At 48.4% G+C, this 25,676-nt stretch overlaps 1 protein-coding gene across 1 annotated transcript in view; it reads left to right on the forward strand.

Moving 5' to 3' along the window:
* The window catches only part of SORL1 (sortilin related receptor 1), a 171,627-nt gene extending 152,162 nt beyond the window's left edge, over positions 1-19,465 (forward strand). The window contains exons 41-48 of the mRNA XM_058687081.1: positions 1,402-1,586; positions 4,754-4,873; positions 5,741-5,905; positions 7,464-7,638; positions 8,628-8,734; positions 11,031-11,223; positions 13,832-14,044; positions 15,260-19,465. Of these exons, the coding sequence (XP_058543064.1) occupies positions 1,402-1,586; positions 4,754-4,873; positions 5,741-5,905; positions 7,464-7,638; positions 8,628-8,734; positions 11,031-11,223; positions 13,832-14,044; positions 15,260-15,327 (1,226 nt within the window). The 3' untranslated portion in view covers positions 15,328-19,465. The remainder of the gene's footprint in view (positions 1-1,401; positions 1,587-4,753; positions 4,874-5,740; positions 5,906-7,463; positions 7,639-8,627; positions 8,735-11,030; positions 11,224-13,831; positions 14,045-15,259) is intronic.
* The last annotated feature ends 6,211 nt before the right edge of the window (positions 19,466-25,676 follow it).

Below are 25,676 nucleotides of genomic sequence, written 5' to 3' on the forward strand. Positions count from 1 at the left end.
GCATATAACTTTTGACTCCCCTAAAACTTAACTACTAACAGCCTGCTGTCGACCAGGAGTCTTGCCAATAACATAAACAGTGAATTAACACATTTTGTATGTCGTTTTCTGTTATATACTGTGTTCCTACAGTAAAGTAAGCTAGAAAAAAAGTGTTCTTAAGAAAATCATAGGGAAGAGCCAACATACATTTATAGTACCAGATTATAAAAAACCCATGTACAGGGGCACCTGGATGGCTCAGTCGGTTAAGCGTCCGACTTCGGCTCAGGTCATGATCTCACGGTTCGTGAGTTCGAGCCCCGCGTCGGGCTCTGGGTGACAGCTCAGAGCCTGGAGCCTGCTTCGGATTCTGTCTCCCTCTCTCTCGGTCCCTCCCCGCACTCATGCTCTGTCTCTGCCTCTGTCTCTCTCTCTCAAAAATAAATAAAAATATTTTAAAAAATAAAAATAAAAAACCCATGTACAGGTGGGCTCATGCAGGATCAAACCTGTGTTGTTCAAGGGGCAGCTGTAGTTTTATATCCTGCCCTTTCCACTTAACGTAAAGTTGTAGGAATTTTCTAGTCTCATTAAATATTTTCGGAAACAACTTTTTAAAAAAATTTCTTTAAATGTCTATTTTTGAGAGAGAGCGCATGAGCAGGGGAGGGGCGGAGAGAGAGGGAGACAGAATCTGAAGCAGGCTCCAGTCTCCACGCTGTCAGCACAGGGCCCGTTGTGGGGCCCAAACCCACCAACCACGAGATCATGACCTGGGCTGAAGTCAGACGCTCAACCAACTGAGCCACCCAGGCGCCCCTCGGATTGTCAGCTTTAAAGAAACTACCTAGCGCCCGTGCAAGTGTGTTATTTGTAGGAGTCATCAGTAACTAACGCTGGGATGAACTTGCAAAACGATGAAAATCCTACAGCATGTGGGACTCACTTAAACCGAGAGATTGCCTTAAAAAAATAGGTTATCGGGGCCCCTGGCTGGCTCAGTCGGAACAGCATATGACTCTTGATCTCAGGGTCATGAGTTTGAGCCCCACACTGGGTAGAGATTTTTTTAAAAACGCTTAAAAAATAGGTTGTTGTATAGCAAGTAACAAATTCTTTTTTTTTTTTTTTTTTTGATGAAATTTTTAATTTTAATTCCAGTATCATTAACATCCAGTGTTATATTAGTTTCAGGCGTACAATATGGTGATTCAGCACTTCTGTGCGTTACGCAGTGCTTACGACAATAAGTGTGCTCTTAATCCCCGTCACCTGTTTGACCCAGCATCCCCCTACCTCCCCTCTGGGGATGTCGGTATGTTCTCTGTAGTCAAGCGTCTCTTTCTTGGTTTGTCAAGACACAGATTCTTGACTGATACCTCCAGCTCCCTCCTGACGTCTTCTTGTCCCTGTTTTCAGTTACCAATCTGACCGCTCATACATCTTATGAGATTTCTGCCTGGGCCAAGACTGATTTAGGGGATAGCCCTCTGGCGTTCGAGCATGTCATGACCAAAGGAGTCCGCCCACCTGCTCCTAGCCTCAAAGCCAAGGCCGTCAATCAGACTGCAGTGGAATGCACCTGGACTGGCCCCAGGAATGTGGTAAGTCAGCCAGGGTGACCTTTGCAGAGTCAGTATGCGAGGCTAGGCAGCAGCCCGAGGGCTTTCTCCTCTGTTACCACTTCCTCGTTTCTCACCCAAACACAGACCGCTCTCTTGGTCAGTTCTGGATTACCTTCTAGAGGCACCTGCCGTCCCAGCCCCAGCATCCCTTTCCACACCTTCGCCTGGCATCCGAGAGAAAATGTGCATGCTCTTTCCTGTTGAATAGACTGTGAGTTTCAAGAGGGGGTCATGTTCCTGTCATGGGGGACCCACCTTGGCTCATGGGCGTGGTGACACGTTAGCAGCACTAACAAGACCCTCCAACTCCTCCCCACCTATGTGACCCCCCCCCCCCCCCCCCCCGCCGCGCCCCGGCGCCCGGGGCTGCTCCTCCCACATGTGCCTCCCCCCTCCCCCTTCATCCCAGTGTCCCTGCTGCACGTTACATAGGTCTTTTTTTTTTTTTTTTTATCATTATGTATGCATTTTAACTCACTATGATCAGATTTGTGCTTCCTTTTTGAATGTGGCTTTCAATCCCCATACCTCCCCTTTGCTTTTAGGTGGGTCTTCCCAAGGTTCTTGGCACATTTTCACCCCCTCCTGCGTCTGTACCTTGGCTTATGCTCTTTCTCCTCCTGGAGTCCTTCTGTCCTTCTGTCCTTCTGGTCTGCAGTCCAATCCCACTGTCTTCTACTTGATGCTTTTCCCGTATGAATTCCGGAGAAATGTATAGTTGGTGCCATTCAGAGACCTGTCTCATTAGATACCGCTTTATCCTCGTTGACATTTTCCGTGCATTATTTATCTCCCTAACTAGTCTGTGAGCTCCTTGAAGGGTTTCTGAGTTTGCAAAAGGGAGAAGCCCATAGAACTAAATCTGTAGGCGAGACTTAGTCCTCACCGTGACTGGTGAGCATGGAAGCCTGTGTCTTGTCCTCTGAGGGCATCTCCAGTGTGCATCTGGAGCGGGACTGAGCGATGGGGAATGAACCAAGGTTTGCACGTAATTGTAAGGTCGGCCTTGAAGAAAGGGGAAGTAAGACACCCCGAGAACCCTTTTTCCTTCTCCCACTTGATCCTTTCCTCAGCTCCCTGGGGTCAGTGTTCTCAGTTTACCAGTGAGGAAACTGAGGCCCAGAGGGGTGAGGAGGCTCGCCAGAATTGAAGCTGTAAAGCAAGCTCAGGTCTGGCTCGTGTGACAGCTTCTGCTCTTTTGTCGCTCCAGAGCCCGATTCTGAGGCGGGGGCAGAGATGAGACGCCCAGAGCCACGCCCGGGACCCCCCTTTCCCTCGAAGTAGACTCTCTGCACAAAGGGCCTTTCTCGCTTGCGTACCCAGCCGAGGCCACGGCCACCTTGCCGCACCCAAGCGTGTTCGCAGCGCGGGGCCTAGTGTATGGCACCTTGAGTCGTTACTTGACCTCAGGGTCTCTGATTACACGTGGACTCCGAGAAGTAGCCTTGCTCTGCCTCGTCCTTGCTCCGCGTAGCTTTCCGAGGGCGAGAAGGCCAGTGAAACCACCTGTCGGAAGCTCTCCGCTTCTTCCCGACTTCAGTCCACTGAGGACGCGAGTTCGTCACCCACGGTTGCCCTCTCCACCGTGGGAACTGCACAGCTGCTGTCCATCTCTGGGGCCCTTCTTGCACCCTGGCCTCCTTGGCTCTCGGAGCCCTCTCTTGGCCCCTGGCCGGAGCCGCCCCACGCCGCCCCATCCCCAGCAGCCACGGGCCTGTCCTGTGGAAACCAGGCCTGCTTCTGAGGCTGGAGGTCCCCACCCCCATTCCCGTCTTATGCTTTGAGCACCTTCCTTTTCTTGTTCTGCTCCATTTGCTTTGCTTCTGACTCCCTGGAGTCCCCCAATTCTTTCTTTCCTCACCTCCTACCAGTGTATCACCCCCTTGGGGCTTCCCTTCCCCTTCCCTGTATGCTTTCCCCTCTCTGGCCCTGGCTGCTGAGCAGCTTCGAGAAAATGCACAGCTCTCTGGGCCTCGGAAGTCCCCGCGCACGTCCCTGGGCCGTGCCCTCCGGCCCCACCTCCTCTCCAGACTTGTACAGCTCTCTTCAAGCCCCCATCTTACCTGCCCATGCGTGCTTTCATGCTGCCTGACAAAGAAAGCTTCCTCGGCACTTTACTGCCCCTTCCCCATTATAACCCCCCACAGAGGCCATCCCCTACCCCAAGCCCATCAAATCCCCCGTCCCTGCTTTAAACTCCCAGTTTTCCACCCACCTCAGCCGGGGTTCAGAGTGGCTGCATATCACAGGCCTGAAAGTGACAGTGGCTTTTACAGGGAAGGTGGAGTCCTTCGGTGAGCCTGGGTTTGTACAGGAGCAGCACGGTTTGATCCGGGACCCAGGCTGCCCGTGGCATCCATTTTCAAGGTCACCTCAAGGTCCTGGAGGGCTGGAGCCACACCATCATCTGTGTTCCAGGCGGGAGGAGAGCTGAAAGAAGGGCTCCTCCCCCTATGTTAATGAGCCTGTCACTCAGGCCCCACGTGACATCTCTGCTTAAAGTTCATTGGCCAGAACTTTGTCACCTGGCCTCCCAGCTTCCGGGGAGGTGGGAAGTGCAGATTTTCTTCCAGGTGGCAATTCTCACTAAGAACCAGGTCTCTCCTAAGGGGGAGACAAAGAATGGGTGTGTTCTGGGCAGCGCCCCATGTCCGCCCTGCTGCCTTCCCTCCTCACCTCCCCCTACAAATGCACTCGCTTCCTCCCCAATCAGCACTTCCGCTCAGCTCCCCTCTTCCATCCCTGCTTTTCAGGTAGCATGCCCCCTGCTCTCTGGGACCCACTGCCCCCTTCTCCGCGGCTCCTCGCGCAGTCGCTCCCTGTAGCATCCCCTGTTCTGTACTGGCAGCTTGTCATTTATAATCGTGTCTGTTTTTCTTCTCTGCTCCTCCTTCCTCAAAAAAAAAAAACAAAAAACAAAAAAAAACCGAGCTCTTGGAGGACAGAGAGCACCCGCCGTGTTCATCTGGGTGGCCGTGGGTTCGCTGCCAGCCCCAGGGCGCCTTCTCTGTAAATGCCGATGCAATACATGCTACATGAAGACTTTTCTCTCCTAAGCTCCCCTGCAGCAGGGCATAAACTAGGGATTTCAAGAGAATGAAGTCACTGGCCACCGAGCTGATGTCCTCTTCCATCCTCTTGACCAGGTTTATGGCATTTTCTACGCTACATCCTTCCTTGACCTGTATCGCAGTCCGAAGAGCTTGACTACTTCACTCCACAACAAAACCGTCATTGTCAGGAGGGATGAGCAGTATTTGTTTCTGGTAAGGTTCCCGTACCAGGGGGTCCAGAGGACTTTCTGTTCTTTAAGGATGGCTTAGATCCTGGGCGCCTCGCCCAGACCGAGACCTGGGGAGCTGGACGCGGGACTCCAGGATGTGAGTGTGTGAGGAGAGGGTAGTTCCTCTTCTGTGGCAGCATCAAGTTCCTGCTTGAAAAACAGAACGAATGGTCCCTTAACCCACCGCCGTTCCCTGGTGGGGGATCGCGAACTTGGCAGATGGGTCACAACAGGAACAGACACACCCCGCTTTGTCCGACTCCACTTCTAGGAACTTAGCCCACGTACCTGTCTGCACGTGTGTGCCAAGATCTCTGGAGAAAGGTGTCTGGTGCGCCCTTGCTGGTGACAGCAGAAGGTTTGAAACGCGTGGCTGCCAAGGCTGGTTAAGAAGAGTGTGGCTGATCCTTGCAATGAACTACAGGGCAACCCTTCAAAAGACAGAGAGCCCCGTACCGAGGGGGAGACATCTCTGGGTTCTGTTATTAATGGCAAGAAGCGAAGAGCCTAACGAGCCGTGTAGTATTTTCTCATTTGTATAAAAAAATTAAGAAGAGGCTACCTAGACGCACACGCACGTAGGCACGCATGTGTAGGAGGCACACGTGTGTAGATCTGCGCTTAACGTGTGCACGGGACACCGGGAAGGAAGCACCTAAGACCATTTCCAGCGATACTTCTGGGAAAATGGATTAGAGATCTGGGATGGGTGGGGAGTTCTTTTACATTCTGTGTCTTCTTTTGCAATGATTGAATCGTAATTGGGTACGTGTGTCACTGTTTTGTGGGGGAGGGAAAAAAAAAAAAAGTCTTAGCGTGGACTGCGTGCGTCCATGGGTGTTTGTTTCAGGTCCGGGTGGTGGTGCCCTACCTAGGGCCGTCCTCCGACTACGTTGTGGTAAGGATGATCCCAGACAACAGGCTCCCACCTCGTCACCTGCATGTGGTTCGCACCGGCAAAACCTCGGCTGTCATCAAGTGGGAATCCCCGTATGATTCTCCTGACCAGGACCTGGTGAGCGGGCCGGGCATTCGGCCGGCCATGCGTGTGCTCTTGGCATGGTTTGGGAGCGGAGAGGGGGTCCTGTGATGGGACCAGGAGAGCCAGCCCTGGTGGCGGGAGCTCAGCAGGAGGTCTCTCCCCCCGTTTCTGTCCGGCCAAAGATGGGGTCCTTGCAGGTGCCTCTTCTTAATCGTTGCTTCTCCAGGATTTCCAGCTGCCATATTGGTTGGTCCCTCTTTCTTCTCTGACTTCTCCCCTTCCCTCCCCTGATCCTCTGAAGCAGGGTTGGCAGACAAATCCCTGCAGGCCCAATCCAGGTCATTGCCTGCTTTTGTAAATACAGTTTATTAGAACCAAACTCTTACCGTTTGTGTACATCTTCCCTGTGGCTGCTTTCATGTGACACGTGGCAGAGTTGAATAGTTCTGGTAGAGACCCATTTGGCCTTCAAAGCCTAAAGGTATTTTGTATCTGAACCTTTACAAAAAAGTTTGCTGGCCCCTGGTCTAAAAGAAGAGGCATTAATTCTGAAAAACAGCTTCTGTTTTCCTTTGCTCCAGGCTGCCCTCTCCGTCACCCCAGGGGTGGGTGGTTTTATTTATTTATTTTTTTAATTTTTAAAAAATGTTTTATTTATTTAAAAAAAATTTTTTTAATGTTTGTTTATTGTTGAGAGAGAGAGAAAGAGCGCAAGTGGGGAGGGGCAGAGAGAGGGGGAGACACAGAATCCAAAGCAGCCTCCAGCTGTGACTCGTCAGCACAGAGCCAATGTGGGGCTCGAACTCACGGACCATGAGATCATGATCTGAGCCAAAGTCGGATGGACGCTCAACCGACTGAGCCACTTAGACACCCCTTATTTACCTTTGAGAGAGAGTGGGGGCGCATGGGTGGGGGAGGGACAGAGAGGGAGACACAGAATCCGAAGCACGCTCCAGGCTCCAAGCTGTCAGCACAGACGTGGGGCTCAAACTCACAAACCGTGAGATCTTGACCTGAGTCGAAGTCAGACACTTAACCCACTGAGCGCCCCTGGGGTGGATGGTTTTAGATGCTCTGTTGCTAAGGCTTTCCTTGACTCTCAGCTTCTTCCTGGTGATGGAATCTCCTGCACTTACCACATGGCCCTGTCTTTTCCTCTTGCCTCCCTATATGTAAGAAGCACTCTGGGGGAGAGAATAAGCAGAGCGTTTTGTCCTTTTATCTCCTCTGACAACATCCCGAAACTATCACAGCTGAGGAGATGCTCTGAACACTCAATTTGGACTTTTCTTGCCTGTTCCAACCTATTTGCTGATGCCACAATAAATGTAACTTTCCCTAGGCTTGTTTTTCGGGTTGAATTGATAATACTGTGCACAGTTCTGGGAACAAATACTTGTTCCAGATTTGGACCTGGCCACCCCCAAAGGCTTTCCAAAGAGCAGAGTCAGACTGTGGGGCTCAAAACATCGTCGCTCTGGGTCACAGCCACTGATGCGCTTATGTCCTGTCATCCGCCATCGAATTGCCAAGAGTTAAAAAATGCCGAGTTTCTGATTACCCTTAAGGTCTCTCTTTCTTGTTCTAGTTGTATGCAATTGCGGTTAAAGATCTAATAAGGAAGAGCGATAGAAGCTACAAAATAAGATCCCGCAACAGTACCGTGGAATACACCCTTAACAAGTTGGAACCTGGAGGAAAGTACCACGTCATTGTCCAACTGGGGAACATGAGCAAAGATTCCAGTATAAAAATCACCACAGGTAAACAGGAGAGCGATGAGGAGCCCTCTCGCGCAGCAAGGTGCCCCCAGGGCTGCTAGGAAGCCTGTAGAAACACAACATCTCTCAGGAACCGCCCGGGAAGTGTCGGTATCCACGCCTGGCGGGCAGGGCAGGGTTCCAGGGCCTGGGCTACAGGGTGGTGGCCCGGGGGGACGGCTGTGGTTCTCCGTGTCCTGCATCGCTTTCGCTCTCCTTCTGCCTAGCTGGTTTCGACATTTTTAGGGGCCCAGGGCAGGAATGCCCCCAAAGAGGTAGGAAGTGAAACAGCCTCTGCCCCGAAAGCCGAGGATGGGAACCTAGGCCGAAATCACAGTGGTTTCTTGCGGCCAAGGAGGGAGGCCAAGAATTGGGCAGCGTATTAAAGGGGGCTTGCTGCCACTCCCGAGCTGGCTCAGGCGTCAGACTCTGGTTCAGAAAGCAGGTCACGAGCTCAGGTCCCTGGCTGGCAGCAGACGGTGTCAGGATGTCCGCGACAGAGGCCCCACTAGGCTGGTGGTGTGAGCAGCGGGTCAGGGCCTGACTCCAGTGTCACTCCAGGGCCCTCTTGTCGGGTACAGCCCCTGGCCCCTCACTGAGCAGTCAGGCTCCTCAGGTCTTGGGGCGGGACCGGGGAGACAGGAAAGCAGACTGCAACCAGAGCAGAAGTCCAGGAAGGCTCTGGAACCGTGGTCCATCCCACCCCCTCCCTTTCTCCCCGACCCAATTTGTTTTCGGCCATCTGTGGCTCTGAGGGCCACTAGAGCAGGTGCTATCCAGATTTGGCCAAAGGTATTATAACAGCAACAAGAGAGATGCCACTTAGGGAGCGTCTACCTTGTGTGAGGCTCTGTACTAAGCAACACATGGCTTCCGTTTCTTCCTTGACCTAGCCTCTCAAGTTGGCGTTATTTAATCTCCCTCTGACCAGAGAGAACAGCGATTCCAATACATAGCCACTAACCGCATCCTGCTGAATCTTTAATTTTCAGTTTCATTGTCCGCACCTGATGCCTTAAAAATCATAACAGAAAACGACCACGTCCTTCTGTTTTGGAAGAGTCTAGCTTTGAAGGAAAAGCATTTCAATGAAAGCAGGGTGAGTTCCTCCCTCCTCCACAATGACTTCGGGGGTCTAATTGAAATGCAGCTTTAGAGATGGGCTCGTTACCAGCCCGCTGGCGCGTCAGTAGGGGGAGAGAGAAAGAAAAGGGCACGGGAGAGAACTTGAGAACAAAAGGGCCATTTTCTGTGGGCTCGCTAATTACTCAGAGGTTTATCCTGCCCGTTCAAGAGAGCCCTGCACTAAGCACCTTTCATTCCTGAACTTGTTTTCCCCCCGCAAGACAGGGGAATGGGCCAAGCCCTCCCTGTGCCTTCTGACAGTCCCAGAGCAGGGCCGTGGCTTCAGTGCCGGGGACTGAGCTACATCCGTGCTGTGGCATCGCGGTTTCTTTCCGGTGATGTCCGAAGGAACAAGAAGTACCTGCAGATAGTCCGTCAACGTATAGAAAAGACTTTTGTTTTGTTTTGTTTTGTTTTGTTTTGTTTTGTTTTGTTTTGTTTTGTCACTGGCAGACCCATGACTGTATTCGCAGCAGGAGATGGGAGGGAGGAGGAGGAGGGCGAGTAGATCTGCCGATCTGTCACCCAAGGGTGGACAGGTTCTTGAGCGGACCTGGCTTGTCCCCGTTGTCAGCAAAGCACGAGCTGAACAGAGACACGACAAATCCACTGTGGCTCTTTCGCGGCACAGCATCGGTAAAGGGCGCTGGGGTTGTAAATGGTCACCCTGTAATGCCAGAAGCAAAGCTAGAGTAAAATTTGAAAATCCTCACAACTCTCCCCGCCGGGACGGATGCGTGGTTAATAAACTCAAATATAAAGAAAGCTTTCAAAGCAGTTCAGAAGACTAATATTCTGATTCTGGAAAAGGTACCGGTAACACAGTAAAAACTCCAGCAGCAGTGGGCAAAAGAAAAAAGGATCAATCTCACTGGTGATCTGAACAACAAAGATAGGACCCTTTCAACATTAAATCAGCTAAGTTTGGCGGGGGGGGGAAGAGTATTACCAGAATGAGCCGTAGTTGGGGAGATTAGCATGCTGGGAATACAAATTGGTTCAGCCTTTCTGTAAGGCACTTTGGTGATACATGTCAGAAATAAAAAGCGTTCGCATCCTTTGGCCTGGCAATTCTTTCGGGATTTTATTCTCAGGAAACGATGTGCATAAAGAATTTATGTACAAGGCCCTGTTGAGGGCCTTGTTTTATTTCTGATAGCAAGAAAGAGGAAATAACTTTAGTGTCTAAAAGAAGAGGATGTTTCATAGTTAATTAAGTGAATGACCGACGTTTGTATCATTTGGATGTTTTTCTTTACACCTTTATGTATGTTGCACGCTCTTGACAGCAAATACGTGCTAGATAGAAGCAATCAATGCTAGTTTCTAAAGAAGAATGGGGGGACAGGATTCCAGGTAGGCGGTATTGGGAGGCCCAGTTTGGCAGCCAGTGGTCCACCTCACAGCCCAGCTTTTAGGTGGAGGTGACAGGTCAGTATTTGACTCCCAGTGGAGGGTTCTGGCATAAGCATATAGCACATCCTGCTCCTCTCCCCCTGGCTTAGAGTTCAGAGAATAGACAGGTCAATGGAATGGGGACCAAGAGTCCGTGAGTATGCAGTGGGGCCCAATATGTGGATAGAGCTAAGAGAGGAGGTCTTTTTTTTGGTGCTGGTGGGGTGGGAGTTGGTAGCTTTGAGACTGGAATATTGGGAGATTGTCAGAGAAGTCCAGGAGTCTGTTCTGCCCCCACTCTAATGTTGAAGTGCTTTCTAGTCAAGGCCAAGTTGGTCTGGGGCCACCATCAGCCTGGAAGAGCTAGAAAGTGAGGAGCTGGGGAGTGAGCTGTGGGCTGACAAGGAAGTTCCCACACACTGTTCTCCCTAGAAATGTCCTGACTTTTCCAGCCTCGCTGCTGGAGTCCCACCACGACCCGGATTTATTGTGAGTCAAATCCCATTACATTACAGCAAACTGTTGCTGAATTGTCCGGATTCTTTGTTGCGTTTCGTATTGCTTGAGATGAGTGGACTCTTGACCAGAACTTTGAATGTGTACCAAAATATTTATCAAAATGGCTTTCATTAGGGCTATACTTTTCCACTTTGCAGCTCACAAGTGGGCGTGGTAGTTATTTGGGATGGGAAAATTGCCATTTTCTGAATCCAATATCTCAGTGGTAACGTAAAAAGATCTAGTAAGAAACCCAAAGTGCTTTCGCATCTATAAAAGCCTGCAATAAGGAGCTCACATAAAATTGGAACCAGTAATAGAATCTGTCAGATTCCTTACTTAACTTCCTGCACAATCTCTCGTGTCTTTGTTTTCAGGGCTATGAGATACACGTGTTGGATGGAACCATGAATATCTCAGCTTACCTTGGGAATACTACTGACACTTTCTTTAAAATTTCCAACCTGAAATTGGGTCATAATTACACTTTCACTGTGCAAGCAAGATGCCTTTTTGGCAGCCAGATCTGTGGGGAGCCTGCTGTCCTGCTGTATGACGAACTGGGGTCTGGTGAGTCACTCGTGTGGCCACTTTCCATCTTCACTTCTGGGGAAATAGATGAAGGATGTGGCGTGGTCTGATGAATATGTGTCTTTCTTACGCACATTTAAAATATTCTTTCAGGGGCGCCCGGGTGGCTCAGTCGGTTAAGCGTCCAGCTTCGGCTCAGGTCATGATCTCACGGTCCGTGAGGTCGAGCCCCACGTCGGGCTCTGTGCTGACGGCTCAGAGCCTGGAGCCCGTTTCAGACTCTGTGTCTCCCTCTCTCTCTGCCCCTCCCCTGTTCATGCTCTGTCTCTCTCTGTCTCAAAAATAAATAAACATTAAAAAAATTTTTTAAAATATTCTTTCAGTTCAAAAAAGTCATTTGTGCATCCGTGTAATCAGGCACTGATTTATTTAACAAATATTTCCCGAGCCAGGCATGGGGTGAGGAGCTGGAGTTACCGTGTGACCAAATTCTGAATGTAGAGCCTAGAAAGGGCATAGGTTAGCAGTAGGTTTTGTTTAAAAAAAGGAGATTCTGCTTGGGAAACACTAGGTTAGTGTGAGTGCTACTGCTTGTTGTTTGCAGGACTTCTCAGAGCCTCTAGTATGCTAATATTCCCTGGGATTCTTCCAAGTCGGTAGATAATCTCCTTCCCATAGAGTAACCGATTGTATAGCCTCCCCCTTCGTCTTAGCCGCCAGTCCAGATCAGAACCTGAATTTGGCCTGGCATCTTGTCTTATAAACACTCACAGATACCAATGTTGGGTCATGCCGAGGGCAGAGGTGGGGCAGGGGAGAGGAACCTTTCATTTGTACAGAAATGCTGCTTGTATCGTAGTAGCTTGGCCAGCATTTCAGCCAACGTTTTGCCACTGGTCTTTTCAGTTCCATTTACTCCCAGCCAGGAGCTCGCCGATGCTTAAGCCAAAATCTTGCGTTAGAGTTGTTGTGTGTTCTGTCATGTCATGTTTCCCAGGCACCTCCCTGAGGGAGGACGACCTTGCAGACTGTGTCCCCTTTGGAGAATCATAGCGTTATTAGAGGTTCTGAGAAGGTCTTACAGAAAACACACAACAGAAGTCTTGTTAACCTAGCAGTTCCTAAATAGAGCCTCCTTTTTAAGCAAAACCAATTAGCAACTGTGAAATAGACTCTGGGGGGAAAACAACTGTTGCCTTTATAAAACCAAAATCGTCCAGCAGAAAGAATCTCTCAGTGAGGCCTCCATTTTCCACCACAGAAGCAGGGTGGAGGAGGTGAGGGCCCACTCATTCTTGTTTCCTCCGCCACACTGGTTCCTCTTAACCGTTCCAGGCAAGAGCATTGCCCTAGTTTACCACTTCACAGCTGGGGTTACGTTGGGACATACGAAGTAAGACTCTGCTACGGCTTTTCCCCGTAGGTCAATAACGAAAGAATGTAAAGACATGCGTCTTGAGTTGTTAGATTAGGCTCGCAAGAAATGGCTGTTCTCTGGCCCATCTGGTTGAGCACCTTGTTGGGATGAACCCCTGGGTGGCTACTGAGCCTTCCCTCTGAGGCACAGGCCTGTGCCACAGCACCTTGCCCCAAACCAGGGAACTGCCTCAACTCTTCATAGGACAGGGAAGGTCCACTTTGCTTCCTTAGCTAAAACGGGCTCCCAAGTTCCATTTTCCTGCCTCACTCAGACTTTCCCCAGGAATTAAAAAAAAAAAAAATTTTATTTTTTTTGATGTTTGTTTATTTGCGAGAGACAGAGCACGAGCAGGGGAGGGGCAGAGAGAGGGAGACACAGAATCCGAAGTAGGCTCCAGAATCCGAGCTGTCAGCACGGAACCCGACACGGGGCTTGAACCCACGAACCGTGAGATCACGACCTGAGTCGAAGACAGACGCTTAACCGACAGGCGGCCCCTCCCCAGGGATTTTTAAGACTGGCCCTAACCCAGCAGGGGGATGGCTTTGCCCTCGGGCCCTATTGGTACAAATCTATCTATACATCATCATAAAGGGAGAATTTGTTGAAGATAGTGGGAAGTGGGCATCATTGTTAGGTTACAGACACCTAAATGGCTTTGCCAAGTGGATTGTTAAAATGTTAAACGTATATGGAAGGGTTCTCTCTCTCTCTCTTATTTAAGTAAGGAAAAAAACCTCATAAAACTTCATGAGCTGTTAAGTCAGTGTTGCAGTTAAGGGATCTCGTTTGTATCACTCGACGGAGCTTCAGGTATTTGCTGTTCAGAGTGACTTCGGTGCCAAGTAGGGGGAAATAATTGCAACCTCGTTAATTACTGGTCTGATTTCACATCCTCTTATGTAAGGCCAGCGAGTGGTCTTAAGTAAGAACGCTAACGAAATCAGTGTCACTACCCCAACAAAGGTCTCCCTTCCAGGAGATTATCTAAATCAACAACGAGGCAGTGATTAGGAGTCTAACGTAATTACCGTATTTGCATGCACAAGGCCCGTGGTCTCTCGGCTCGTGGCACGGAGTGGGGACCCAGCCGGCCGTCACGGGCAGGAACTCGTCACACCGGGCAGGCGGTTCGGGTAACCGTTCGGCAAACTCCCCGCTTTCTCGGCGGGCGGCTCTTCCGCCTTTGCAGAGGGGGCTCATGCGTGGCTGTCTTAACGTTGGCAGGTGCGGGTGCGTCCGCGGCCCGGGCGGCCAGGTCTACGGATGTGGCCGCCGTGGTGGTACCCATCCTGTTCCTGATACTGCTGAGCCTGGCGGTGGGGTTTGCCGTCCTGTACACGAAGCATCGGAGGCTGCGGAGCAGCTTTACCGCTTTCGCCAACAGCCACTACAGCTCCAGGCTGGGCTCGGCCATCTTCTCCTCCGGGGACGACCTGGGTAAGTGGGACGGGGTGCCCTGGCTCTTCCTCCCCACGCAGACCCCTTCCAAGCCGGTGGCCTGAGTAGGAAGTACGGAAGGGTCGATCGATAGGCCCGGGGCTTTCGATACCCCCGAGGTGTCAGCAGGTTTTCAGGAATTCCCAACCCCTCTCCATCCTTCCCGGACCCGGAGGTCCGGCGTCCTTGAAGAGCCCGGTCAAGATCAGGAGTCACGCCTTCCCAACTGACTTCCGTCCAGAGAAGCCTTTTCCATCTGGCTGTGCCCCTTTCCGATCGCTAGGGGCACCTCCCCAGTCATTCTGCTTTTTACGTACCCATAACGTGGTATGGAAGAAAGAAAGAAATACCTTTTAAAACGTCTACGTGCTCATTATAATTACGAAATGCCGTAGAGCTAGTGGACCACTTGATATAATAAGTTAGGCGTGTTTTGGGGTCGTCCCCGAGCGCAGACATGTAGACTGTGACTTTACATACCTAGTTTTTTCCCTGTAAACCAGCTATAATATTTTTTTGTTTTATAAAGATATTTGTATATTCCCCGATCACTGATCATTTGATATTAGCTTTGCTCCCTCCTCTTCTCAGTTTCCTGTCTTGCTTAGTACAAGTATTTGGTCTGCTTTGCGTGAATGGGGCGGGTTCTTTGCTTCCGTTACTGGGGGCAAAAGAAGTTAATGGTACCACACGGTGATCACTAAAGATGGATCGTGACTTGGTTGTACAGGATTGTACCGGGGGCCATGAGGGGACATCCTTTAGTCTGGGAAGCTGCCCTCAAATAGCTTCAACCCCTCTGAGGTCCTTTGCCTCAGAGCAGTGTGGGTTCAGAGGAGAAAACGGATAAAGAAGCTCACAGTGTTGTTGTAGGGTGTGGATAACTCCCAATTAGGGAACCTAAGTCACCCGTTGGACTTTTGGATAGGTCATAAGGTTCTCCTTCCTAAATGATTTCCTTTCTTTCTTTGGTTAAGTTCAAGCTACCATTAAAATAAGCTTGGTCACCCGTGGACGGGGAGAAGGTGACCCAAGAGCGTCAAGGGTCAGCTGAGCTCAGTTTCGGCTTAGACCACTGTGCCTAGAGGGCCGTGGTACCGATTTTCCAGGCTGGGGCTCGCGACGGTGTTGGGGGCGGCTGGGACGGAGGGGTGGGTGTCGGGGTTGGGTGCAAGTGCCCTGGAACTTACCAAGGACCGACTGTTTTGCCTTTAGGGGAAGATGACGAAGATGCTCCTATGATAACTGGATTTTCAGACGACGTCCCCATGGTGATAGCCTGAAAGAGCTTTTCCTCACTAGAAACCAAATGGTGTAAATATTTTATTTGATAAAGATAGTTGATGGTTTATTTTAAAAAGATGCACTTTGAGTTGCAATATGTTATTTTTATATGGGCCAAAAACAAAAGACAAAAACAAAAAAAAAACAAACAAAAAAAAGGCAAGAAAGGAATGAGTACACTTTGTAGTCATCAACTGTGAACTTCCAACCAGGTTGATTTTAGTAACCAAATTGCTTTAATTTCATATTAATGTAGTCTTACAGGGCTGTGCTTGCTGGGCATGCTTTTAAGTCTGTGAGATCATTTTGATTCAATAAACTGGCCGTTCTTTTTATTTTTCTAAGACACAGAAATGTATTTAATAGAAACACTTCAAGAGAGGGTGACGGGTGGGATCCCTCCCTCCTCCTTGAAGGTGTGCTCAAACTTTAAATTTCGTTCAGACTCAGTTTACATGAAAGTGTGTGTGTTATAGGGGAAGGTTCTTTCCTGTTACTTTGTTAATTTATTGGGACTCTGTATAAGGCAAGGCTTTAGCGGTCATCTGACACCAACACTGCCCGTTAGGAACCCCTCGCCTTGTAGGGTCGGAAGCAATCCATTTTTAGTCACTCGTGTGTCACCTGATGGTATTTGGCAGGAGAGCGCATTGAGTCATTGCTCCGTTTCAGTCAGTCAAACAGACAGCAGTTTCTTCTCTTACGCTAACTGAGGGAATCTTACTATAGCGCCTTTCACAGCTATAAAACGATAACCCTGCTTTACTACACCCGGTGTCATGGCCCTTGCAAAAAAAAAAAAAAAAAAAAAAAATCACCCAGGTCGTGGGAGAATCCTAGGTCTGTGCCATGATAGATACACTGGCAGATATAGTACTGCTTTGTCCTTTTTGGCTTTTTTGTTTTTACTCACCACTGAAGAATCTCGAATGTAAAATTTTGTATTTGTGTTGAGGTGGCCACTTACTGTCTTTAAAAATCTACACTGATATATGCAGTCATTTTGAATTGGGTCAGTGCCTTCTCTCTCTCTCTCTCTCTCTCTCTCTCTCTCTCTCTCTTTTTGTTTCCTTCCACCTGCTTCCCCCATACCCCTGCCCAGTTTAAAGGGTCCTGTTCGCTCTTAACAGAGATACAGGAGATCGACAAATCCGAGACCGTTCTATCCAGTTTGCAGCTGGAACAAGACTAGAGTTTATTCTTTCTGTAGAATAAGCTGAGCTTTTTTTCTTCTTCTTCTTCTTCTTCTGCCTTTAAATGCCACCCTGGTATTCAGTTCATGGCCACTTGATAGGTACGTGGAATCCATTGTGGACTGATGCCCGCCCTTTAGACCTAGCGTCGTAGGCACCAATGTCCGGCGTTGTTGTGACTCCTACTGTACGGACCTCGCTGCAGAACCTCTCAGCCGAGAAGCAGTGAGCTCTGGGGATAGTCCAAAGTCATGTTTCTGAATGTGTGTCCTTTACGTGCGAGCTTTCTAAAAACCCCATCTCCTCTGAGATGCTTTACATCACCTTCTCACAAGTATTTGCTTTCTTTTAACCAAAAGTATCATTCTTGGGTGATAATATAGTTTCGCTCTAGCTAGTGATTGTCTGGAAAACAAAGAGCCAATTCCATTTTTTTCGTTCTAAAAGTTTTAATTTATATATGTATATATTTTCAGGGAGGAGTGTCTTAAACTGTAGACATGTAGCATGTTGTGTGGGTAAGGCTCCCTTTTATTTTAACACGTGGTGGTCATGACGAGCCTCCTTCCACGTTTTCTCCCTTCTTTCTCTCTCCTTTGTTACTTTTTCAAAGAATGGAAGTTCTTTGGTTTTATCTCGTGTTGTCTTGGGGTTTTGTTCGGAACTCCAAGGCCTACCCCCCACCCCCACCCCTTTAGTGAAGCTCTTTTAGTAGCTAAAAGATAAACAGTCTGGTGGGAGGCAAGTCGTTTAATTGAACCCCTAGAAAGTATGTTTTCTTCTTCTCTTTTTCGGCCAACTTTTTGGTGGCATTTTTGAAAGCTGATATAAAAGGCTCTGAGACTTTATTTTCAGTTATTCTGTAGGCAGGCCTTTGTTTACAGGGCCCGTGTCTCCAGTTGGCAACTTGAGACATACCTGAGCTTCCAGTTCTCGTCTCCAGCGCCTCCCAGTGCTTAGTGCACAGTACTGTATAGACTGGCCATCACCCCTCTCCTCGGAAAACGCCACTGTGCTGTTTGAGAAAAAGCAGCCTTTTAGGGCTAGAGTATTTTATATACACAGAAGAGCTAAGTTTCTGAAGACTAAGCTAGGTAGATACAGCTATGTGCAAATTGTATATTTTTATGAACTTTTGAAGCGCCCACTCTTCCTTCCCTCCGCGTGGCTTTGTGGGGTTGTGGTGTATATACACGCCGTCTGCAGGAGTCCAGAGGTTGGAGTGACCATAGGAAATGAGAACGCAAACTATGTGCAGCCTTTGAACGTGACCAGATCATTGTCTTCACTGTGACCAGTTGGAGCCCCTGGTTGTTTGTGAAGAAGGGGCTTTGTACCTCGTTGGAGATGCCACCTCAAAAGTTCACACCGTACAGGAAAAGAGTTCTCTTCTCTCCCAGCACGCACGTTAGAATGTCAGCAGCCCGCCCGCACGTGGACCGCGACGGACCACGAACGGACCGCTAAAATTTGGCAGGCAGGGGCACTGTGTACAGAGTTTTCTCTGGAAGCTGACTTTGCCCCCATGTGTATCGAATGCCCCTTGAGCCTGAGGAGACACGGGTCCATGCGGATGACATGACAAAGAGTAGAATTCTGCAGAGGAGTCTGGGGAGAAGCCACGTCTATGCAGGCATTTCCAGACAGGTGAGAAGTTCCAGTAACTCCTGGCTGCCCCGGCATACTGGGTACATGGTTATGATGGTGGGAAACTGTGGAAACTTGGGACTTTGGGGACAGAGGTTCCTGGGGTTCCATCTCTGCCAGTATCTCTAGGGATATTTGGGTGGAACAGGTGTGGGACGCAGAGCTACATGCTCTCTCCTGCCCATCATCCTGGCCTACTAGATTAAGCTACACTTCAGCCTGTTAAGGACCGTAACCCTTCTCAGATAGCGGCCATTCTGGGGGAACTGGGGAGGGTGATGGTGTGGTGAGGCTCTTGTAGATAACCACCCACCTCCCCTGGGAGAATCTTACCTCCAAACATCCACCCGGCGGTCACTCCATCTTGTAAGATGATAGTCCCGGTACTTCCTTAAGGGCAGAAACCTCATCTTGGTAGGTTTGGGTGGTCACTTTCCTACTAAGGGGATCATGGTGAATCTCCGAGAAGATTTTTCTCTTCCTTCGGCAGAGTTGGGAGACCCCTCCCTCAAGGGGTCCGGGAGATAAATCAACCGAATAGCATCTCCATATTGATTTTCCGAATTGACCCTCAGCCCCTGTGCAGAATCTTCACTTTGTTGAGATTGTACTCTTGACATTCCTAGCATGTTATTTTTCTTAACTGGAGCGTGTGCTGCCTTTCAGGTACAATTTTTGTGTAATAAAAGCCAGTGCATTAAGTTCATATAGACTACTTTCTATGCAAGACTGAGATATGGAATAGATAGCAAGAGGTATGCTTAGTTGGGTACATGGACAATGAGCACGTTCTCGGAATGGGAACCACCACTGAACGTGGGTTGAGGGAGGATAGGTTGTGCGTATGTTTCTGCCCACCGATTTTGAGCAGCCGTGTCGGGAATTAAATCCTCAGAGCCAAGTAACCCAAGAATGGTATTTGCTTCACGTACAATAACGCAAATGGAATAAGTATGAATGCTGAGGGAACATTATTCTCAGATATTCCATGTCATTTCTCATCTAAAGACTCTTGTTACAAATTATTAGAAACTTTAGGCAAAATTGAAAGCATTGGAAGCAAAATAAAGGCCTACTCTGCTCTCATTTAAAGTGAAACACCGTATACTTGTTTCTCTCCAAGGTGACATGAGGCATTTATGATTTCGATTGCCTTGACGCGTTTCCAAATCACCAATTTATGCTGAAGATTTTACTATATTGTTGCACAGTTTTACGATAATTTTTGTCTCAATGTCAACTTTTTTCACTGAATAAAAATTTAACTGGGTGAAGGAGACACCTATATGAGAACCCACTCTCTACGCGTGTCTTGAGTTGTTCTTTTGAGCGCAATAAAGATGGTCTGTACAGCGTCCGGACGCTTTTTGATTTGCCTGGTTTGGGAGGACGTGTATTTGATAGACGAGAGAACACGAAGGCCTGGGATAATCTTGTCATGACCCAGGGGGTCTCGCGTGGTGGATCCTTGAAGAACACGATGCCTTAGTGGTGGCCGAGGAGCGGGGAGATGTCAAGGCAGCTGTTCTCGCAGTGAATAGAATTACTCCACAGGGGCAGTGACTTCCTTAAAGCTGTCACTACATTTGCTGAGACACCATTGGCTAAGAAGGCAGTTTTCAAGTCTTTCGAGAAGAAAGCACAGCAGTGTGATGTGCTGTGTTGTCAAAGAGCACTTTGAGGGGGCGCCTGGGTGGCTCAGTCGGTTGGGCGTCCGACTTCGGCTCAGGGCATGATCTCGCGGTCCGTGAGTTCGAGCCCCGCGTCGGGCTCTGTGCTGACAGCTCGGAGCCTGGAGCCTGCTTCCGATTCTGTGTCTCCCTCTCTCCTGACCCTCCCCACTTGCACTCTGTCTCTTCCTGTCTCTAAAAAATGAATAAACATTAAAAAAAATTAAAAAAAAAAAAAGAGCACTTTGAGGAGGTTCCGTGGGCAGTGGGGTCGTGCGAAGGATGCTGCCAGCCCCTCTGATGGGTCAATGAATGGCAGGTGGGCCCATCAGTCAGGCCTGGAGAATATGGAACGGGAGAGAAGGGGAGGCAGGTGTTTCTAATGCAACAGATCCGCTGGTTTGTCGCTTTTGTTTAAATATTGAGCCCAAAGAGAACCCCGAAGGACTGTCCTTCTGTTGTGTAGAAGAGGCAACAGAGGCTCGGAGAGGCTAAGCAACTGGCTTCGGGAAACCAGAGCATGAATGGCAGAAACAGCCTCCAGTGCCAAGAATTTCTGACCCCCACACACTGCCTCCCCACCCCCCCACCCCACCCCCGTCACCATTCAGCGTCAGAACACAGTCTAACACGTCGCACCCAGAGGAATCCCAAGGGTGAATTTACCTGGTCGTGACCTAGCCCTTGGGTCTCCAGGTTTAGATAATTTGTCAACACGTTAGTGAGTTCGTCTCTTGTGAGCAGGTGCACTTTAACCAAGCTCCTGAGACTGATCTGCGACAAAATAATGCCCATTGAGTAGCTCATCACGGGAAGCAGTCCTGTCACTTAGAATGTTAGCATGGCCAGTGCATTCTCCCCCTCCCAGGGCCCTCTGCCCAGGAAGCCAGACACAACTAGAAGGTTGCTTAGTAACATGGACTCAGAAGAAAGGAAATGGGAGGGACCCAGGTGAGAATAGGGGTTGCCCAATAAATATTGAATGAACGAACAAATGATTGGCATGCCAATACAAGAATAATGTACTCCATATGAACTTAGTATTTGAAACCTTTGGGTTGCAACTCTGTCCATTTCTGAGGAAAGTCTTGCCAGTGGGGTCTTGATCCTTGATGTCCCTTCGCCAAAGGTTCCCTCCACCAGGGCTTGGGCACCGCCCATATCTGCCACTGACTCCTCTTTTTTTGGGTTTTGTGGGTGAAGCAAGCTCCCCGTCCCCCATCCCTTCACTAAAACATTATATAGCTAATGTTAATGAACCCTGACTGGGTTACAATAAAATCATCCTGGCCTGACAGCCATTGCACCTGTAAAATTATTCTGCCTATTATATGTTGGTTTTAAAGTTTAACTCTGGGAGGGCGTTGTTTTGGAGTCTGGGGGACCACGTCAGGGTAGCCCCCAAATTCTGACTTCATCTGTCAGCTATGTCTCGTTCCCCAGTTGACAGCAAATTGAAAATGGAAAGGCACTGCTAAAGGCAGATAGCCTGACTATAAAAGAAAAACTAAGGAAGAACCTTACAGTTAGACTACCCAAAAACCTCTACAAAGGAACTCTCGACGACAACTCGAGGCCATTTACCAAAAAGCCCTATAGACCCCATAGGGCCAGTCCTATACATTAAGTAGCTCACTTGAGCATTATAACAGGGCCCTTCTACTGAACCCCTATGCTTTGCCCCTCACTGCTAAACTCTAGAAACAGCTTTTTGCAATTTTAAAAGTGATCCTGTGATTTAGATATGAATCTGTGTTTTAGAAGGTGAGTTACATTAGTCTTAGGGGAAGTAACCGAGATCTCACGTGTGGTAAGTGGCAACAGTCAAGATTTGAATCTAGATTTATTCCATTCTGAAATTTATTTTCTTATTCACATGCTACTTTGCCCTTTTGGTTTCAATATTAGAGGTCTAGAATAGTAATACTATGTGGTTAGGGAATTTAAGGGCACAGATAATACAATTTTAAAGGATTTCCCCCAGGAAGATTACGGATGACATTTGGAGACATGACGAGATAGACTTAAGTTTCTTTGCAAAATCATATATGTGAAACACAAGATGCTAGATCCATGAAACCTTTTCTTTAAAAAAAAAAAAAGGAAAATGTTTTTGTTAAGAATCCAGCGCTGAGAACCACAGAGAATTCTTTTCCTTTGTGACAACCCAGTTCGATTTTATCAAAATCCCATGCATCTTGGGGAAAGAATGTTTAACGGACGTCTTATTCACGGTTATTTAGGTACACGGTGGGGCACACCATTGCAACATGTTCCAGTGGGGTGATAATTGGACTAGCACGAGACCATTATGGTCCCAGCAAAAAGAGGTAGCTGCCATTCTTTTCATCCAGCCCTAACTGGCTTTGATTCCGGTGCCCCATTAATTTTTTTTTTTTTTTTAAAGATTCTGTGTAGGGTAATTGGAGCCTGCAATAATTTCCAGAAGAACAATGATGTTAACGCTTTTAAAAATGCTAATGGTACCATTGTTAGAGCTGCAACCTTATTTAATGCCAAAATGACAACTGGTAATGTTTGGGAATATTTGTATGAAAACAATGACATTTCATACTTAAAACTTGGCATCAGCAAACTTTGCGGGAGAAAAAAAAAAACACAAAAAAGGCTTGGATTTAAATGTAAATCAGCTTTTTATGAAACTTGCCCATTGGTTGGAGACCAGTCAGGAAAGCCCTCAGCATCGACGGAATGAAGATCTCATGATTAAAATTTCGTTTTCAGCCTCTCACTAGCAGAAGCCGAACCTGTTAGTTACCCCGGGATTGATGAAGCCTCAGATGGAGCTGAACTGTCTGGGTGTGTGTGCATGTGGGTTTTATGGAATTCTTCATAGGCGGTAGGCGAACAATGCAGGAGCATCACGCTCTTGACTTCGCATGCACACCTCATTCTGAACCCCAAATAGCTTGACTGCTCCCGAGAATCGGCACTACCGTTGAATGAAATTGTATCCCAACGTATGCACGTTGCAGTGATTCCGGTGAATGTGCATAAGACCCTGAATACACTGCCCCCAAAGGTGGTTCCAAATACACGGTAGCCACGATGGGACTTGATGATGAATGTTAGTAGCAAAGCCAAATTGCGCTCCGGTGGGAACTGTTCTGGGGGTTTCTTATACGTTAACTCATTTAAGCCTCACACCAATCGTTTAAGGAGGATATTATTGTTCTTATGTTCTAGATGAGGAGACTGATGCACAGAAAGGTAAAGAAAGTTGTCCAAGTTCACACCAGCTAGTAAGGGGCAGAACTGGGATTTGAACCCAAGTAGCCCGGCTCCAGAGTCTGTGTTTTTAGTTACTTCACACAGCCACTCCCAAGTGTCCCTTCTGATAGCCCAGTTTGGATATGTCTACATTCGGATTTATTTTAACCAGCTAGTTTACCTTTTTAAATAACACTATTGGGGATTATACTTTTTAATGTTTTTTTTTTTTAATTTTTTAATGTTTATTTTTGAGAGAGACAGAGTGCAAGAGGGGGAGGGGCAGAGAGAGAGGGAGACACAGAATCCCAAGCAGGCTCCAGGCTCTGAGCTGTCAGCACAGAGCCCGACGTGGGGCTTGAACTCTCGGACCACGAGATCGTGACCTGAGCTGAAGTCAGATGCTTAACTGACTGAGCCACCCAGGCGCCCCTGTCCCTGCAACCAGTTTTGACAGAGACTTACTCCGAAGAAATGTGGAACCGGAGAATTGTCACTTCATTATCTCTGGCTCACTAAGGGTTCCCCATTCACCGTTTAGTTTCCAAACATGGGAGAAACAGCCATCAATGCCTCCCACCAAAGGAAATAGCATGAACCGACATAGGAGAGCGTAAGACAGATGCATAGCAGACGATGGTTTGCAAACATGGTTGTCACACTAAGCATGTTTGGTACAGAATAATCTGGCTAGCCAAGAGGGATGTGTCTGGATTCTAAGAGAGAGAAGGGAATGGTCTGAAGACGGCTAGAGCCTAGGTGGTTTGCCTGTGTCTGCGTGACCCGTGTAGGGAAGGAAAAGAGGGAATTGGGAACAGTGCTGGAGGGATTTAGTGTCGGAGGGTGAACTTTTTCTCCACCTCAACTGGAAAGGGAATGTGTTAAATGGCAAGACAGTTACGTGTTAAATTGCAGCGTATAGATAATGGCAGAGCTAGACGGTAAAAAAAAAAAAATGTGGCGTGAGTCCCCTATTGGAATCCCTTACAAATATCTACCCTCTCCAGGCTAGAGAGGTCTCAAGCAGGAGGAAGGCAGAGAATTCTGAGGATTGGGACAGTTCCCGAAGAAATTAAAGATTAATGTCAGGTCTCAAGCTCCCGGCTGGCAAGATGCAAACCTTCCTGGTCAGTGAGGCACCTACTCGGTTCCTGGATCCTAGAGCAGCGTTCATTCAGGAAGTCCTTGTTGAGCCCATCCTCCATCTGAGGTCCTGTATTGGCCATTGGAAGAACAGTGTAGAATATAGCAGACAGGATTCTTGCCCTCTGGCACACGTAGGATGGAGCCTCTGCGTGGCGAGGCCGTCCCGAGTCTTGTGTAGATGATCTCAATGATTTTATACAAGAGGACACTGAGGCGGAGAATGTGATGTGACTTGCCTCAGAGTTGGGTTTATCAGCTGGCTAATCAGCCTTAGTCTAAAAGTCTGAAGTCAAGCCTGTTCTTGTGCATCTCATGACTACACTGGGGGAGGCAGGAGGCTCCAGTTTGATTCTGAGCCTAAGCCAGAGGCTCCAATTCAGCTTCTAAGAGAAACTCTACCGGGGGTAGGAGAGTGTGTCATGGGAGGCTTACCTAGATTGGATTAATTATGTGATGCATTGTTTCCTCGTGGCTATTGCTTTTTTTTTTTTTTTTTTTTTTTAAAATTTTTTTTCAACATTTTTTATTTTATTTTTGGGACAGAGAGAGACAGAGCATGAACGGGGGAGGGGCAGAGAGAGAGGGAGACACAGAATCGGAAACAGGCTCCAGGCTCCGAGCCATCGGCCCAGAGCCCGACGCGGGGCTCGAACTCACGGACCGCGAGATCGTGACCTGGCTGAAGTCGGACGCTTAACCGACTGCGCCACCCAGGCGCCCCATGGCTATTGCTTTTTACATGTTGACTTCCTTAAATGGAAGGGACTGTGAATGAGAAAGGATGCCAGGACCCAAATACGGTTCTGTAACTTAACACTGTGCTTTTTATTCTTTTATACTCAAGAAATGAAGGCTGGGGCACCTGGGGGCCTCAGTGAAGCGTCTGATCTCACAGGTCATGATCTCACAGTTTGTGGGTTTGATCCCCACGTCGGGCTCTGCGCTGACAGCTCGGAGCCTGGAGCCTGCTTCGGATTCTGTCTCCCCTCTCTCTGCCCCTCTCCCGCTTGCCCTCTGTCTCTCTCTCTCTCTCAAAAATAAACTTTCAAAAAAATTTTTTTTTAAATGAAGGCTGATTGTAATAATGTCAGCAAAACATATGAAAAGTAGGCCATCTTTTTATTTACAAAACGCAGAGACTAAAATTTTGAATAGCCCACCTTTTACAATTTTCCCAGGGCTTCTCAGCTCCCCTCCTTTAGCAGAGATAAGGGAGTGCAGATACGTCTATCCTAACCACTTCATCCCGAAATCTACAATTCATACTAACTGATACTGAACATTAGCCTCTAAAACATAAACGAACAAGGTGCCCTTTCCTCTTTGGTCTGAACCCCATGGTGGGATTTCTTCCCCTCACCTCACCTTTTAGCCCTGGAAACATTGGTGAAATCAGCCGCATCCTAACACCCAGGGGGCCTGTTGTGAATGCAGCATCATTCCCCGCAGGACCCCCGGGAG

The sequence above is a fragment of the Neofelis nebulosa genome, chromosome 10 (genome assembly GCF_028018385.1).
Source record: "Neofelis nebulosa isolate mNeoNeb1 chromosome 10, mNeoNeb1.pri, whole genome shotgun sequence".
In the NCBI taxonomy this organism is placed as follows: Eukaryota; Metazoa; Chordata; class Mammalia; order Carnivora; family Felidae; genus Neofelis; species Neofelis nebulosa.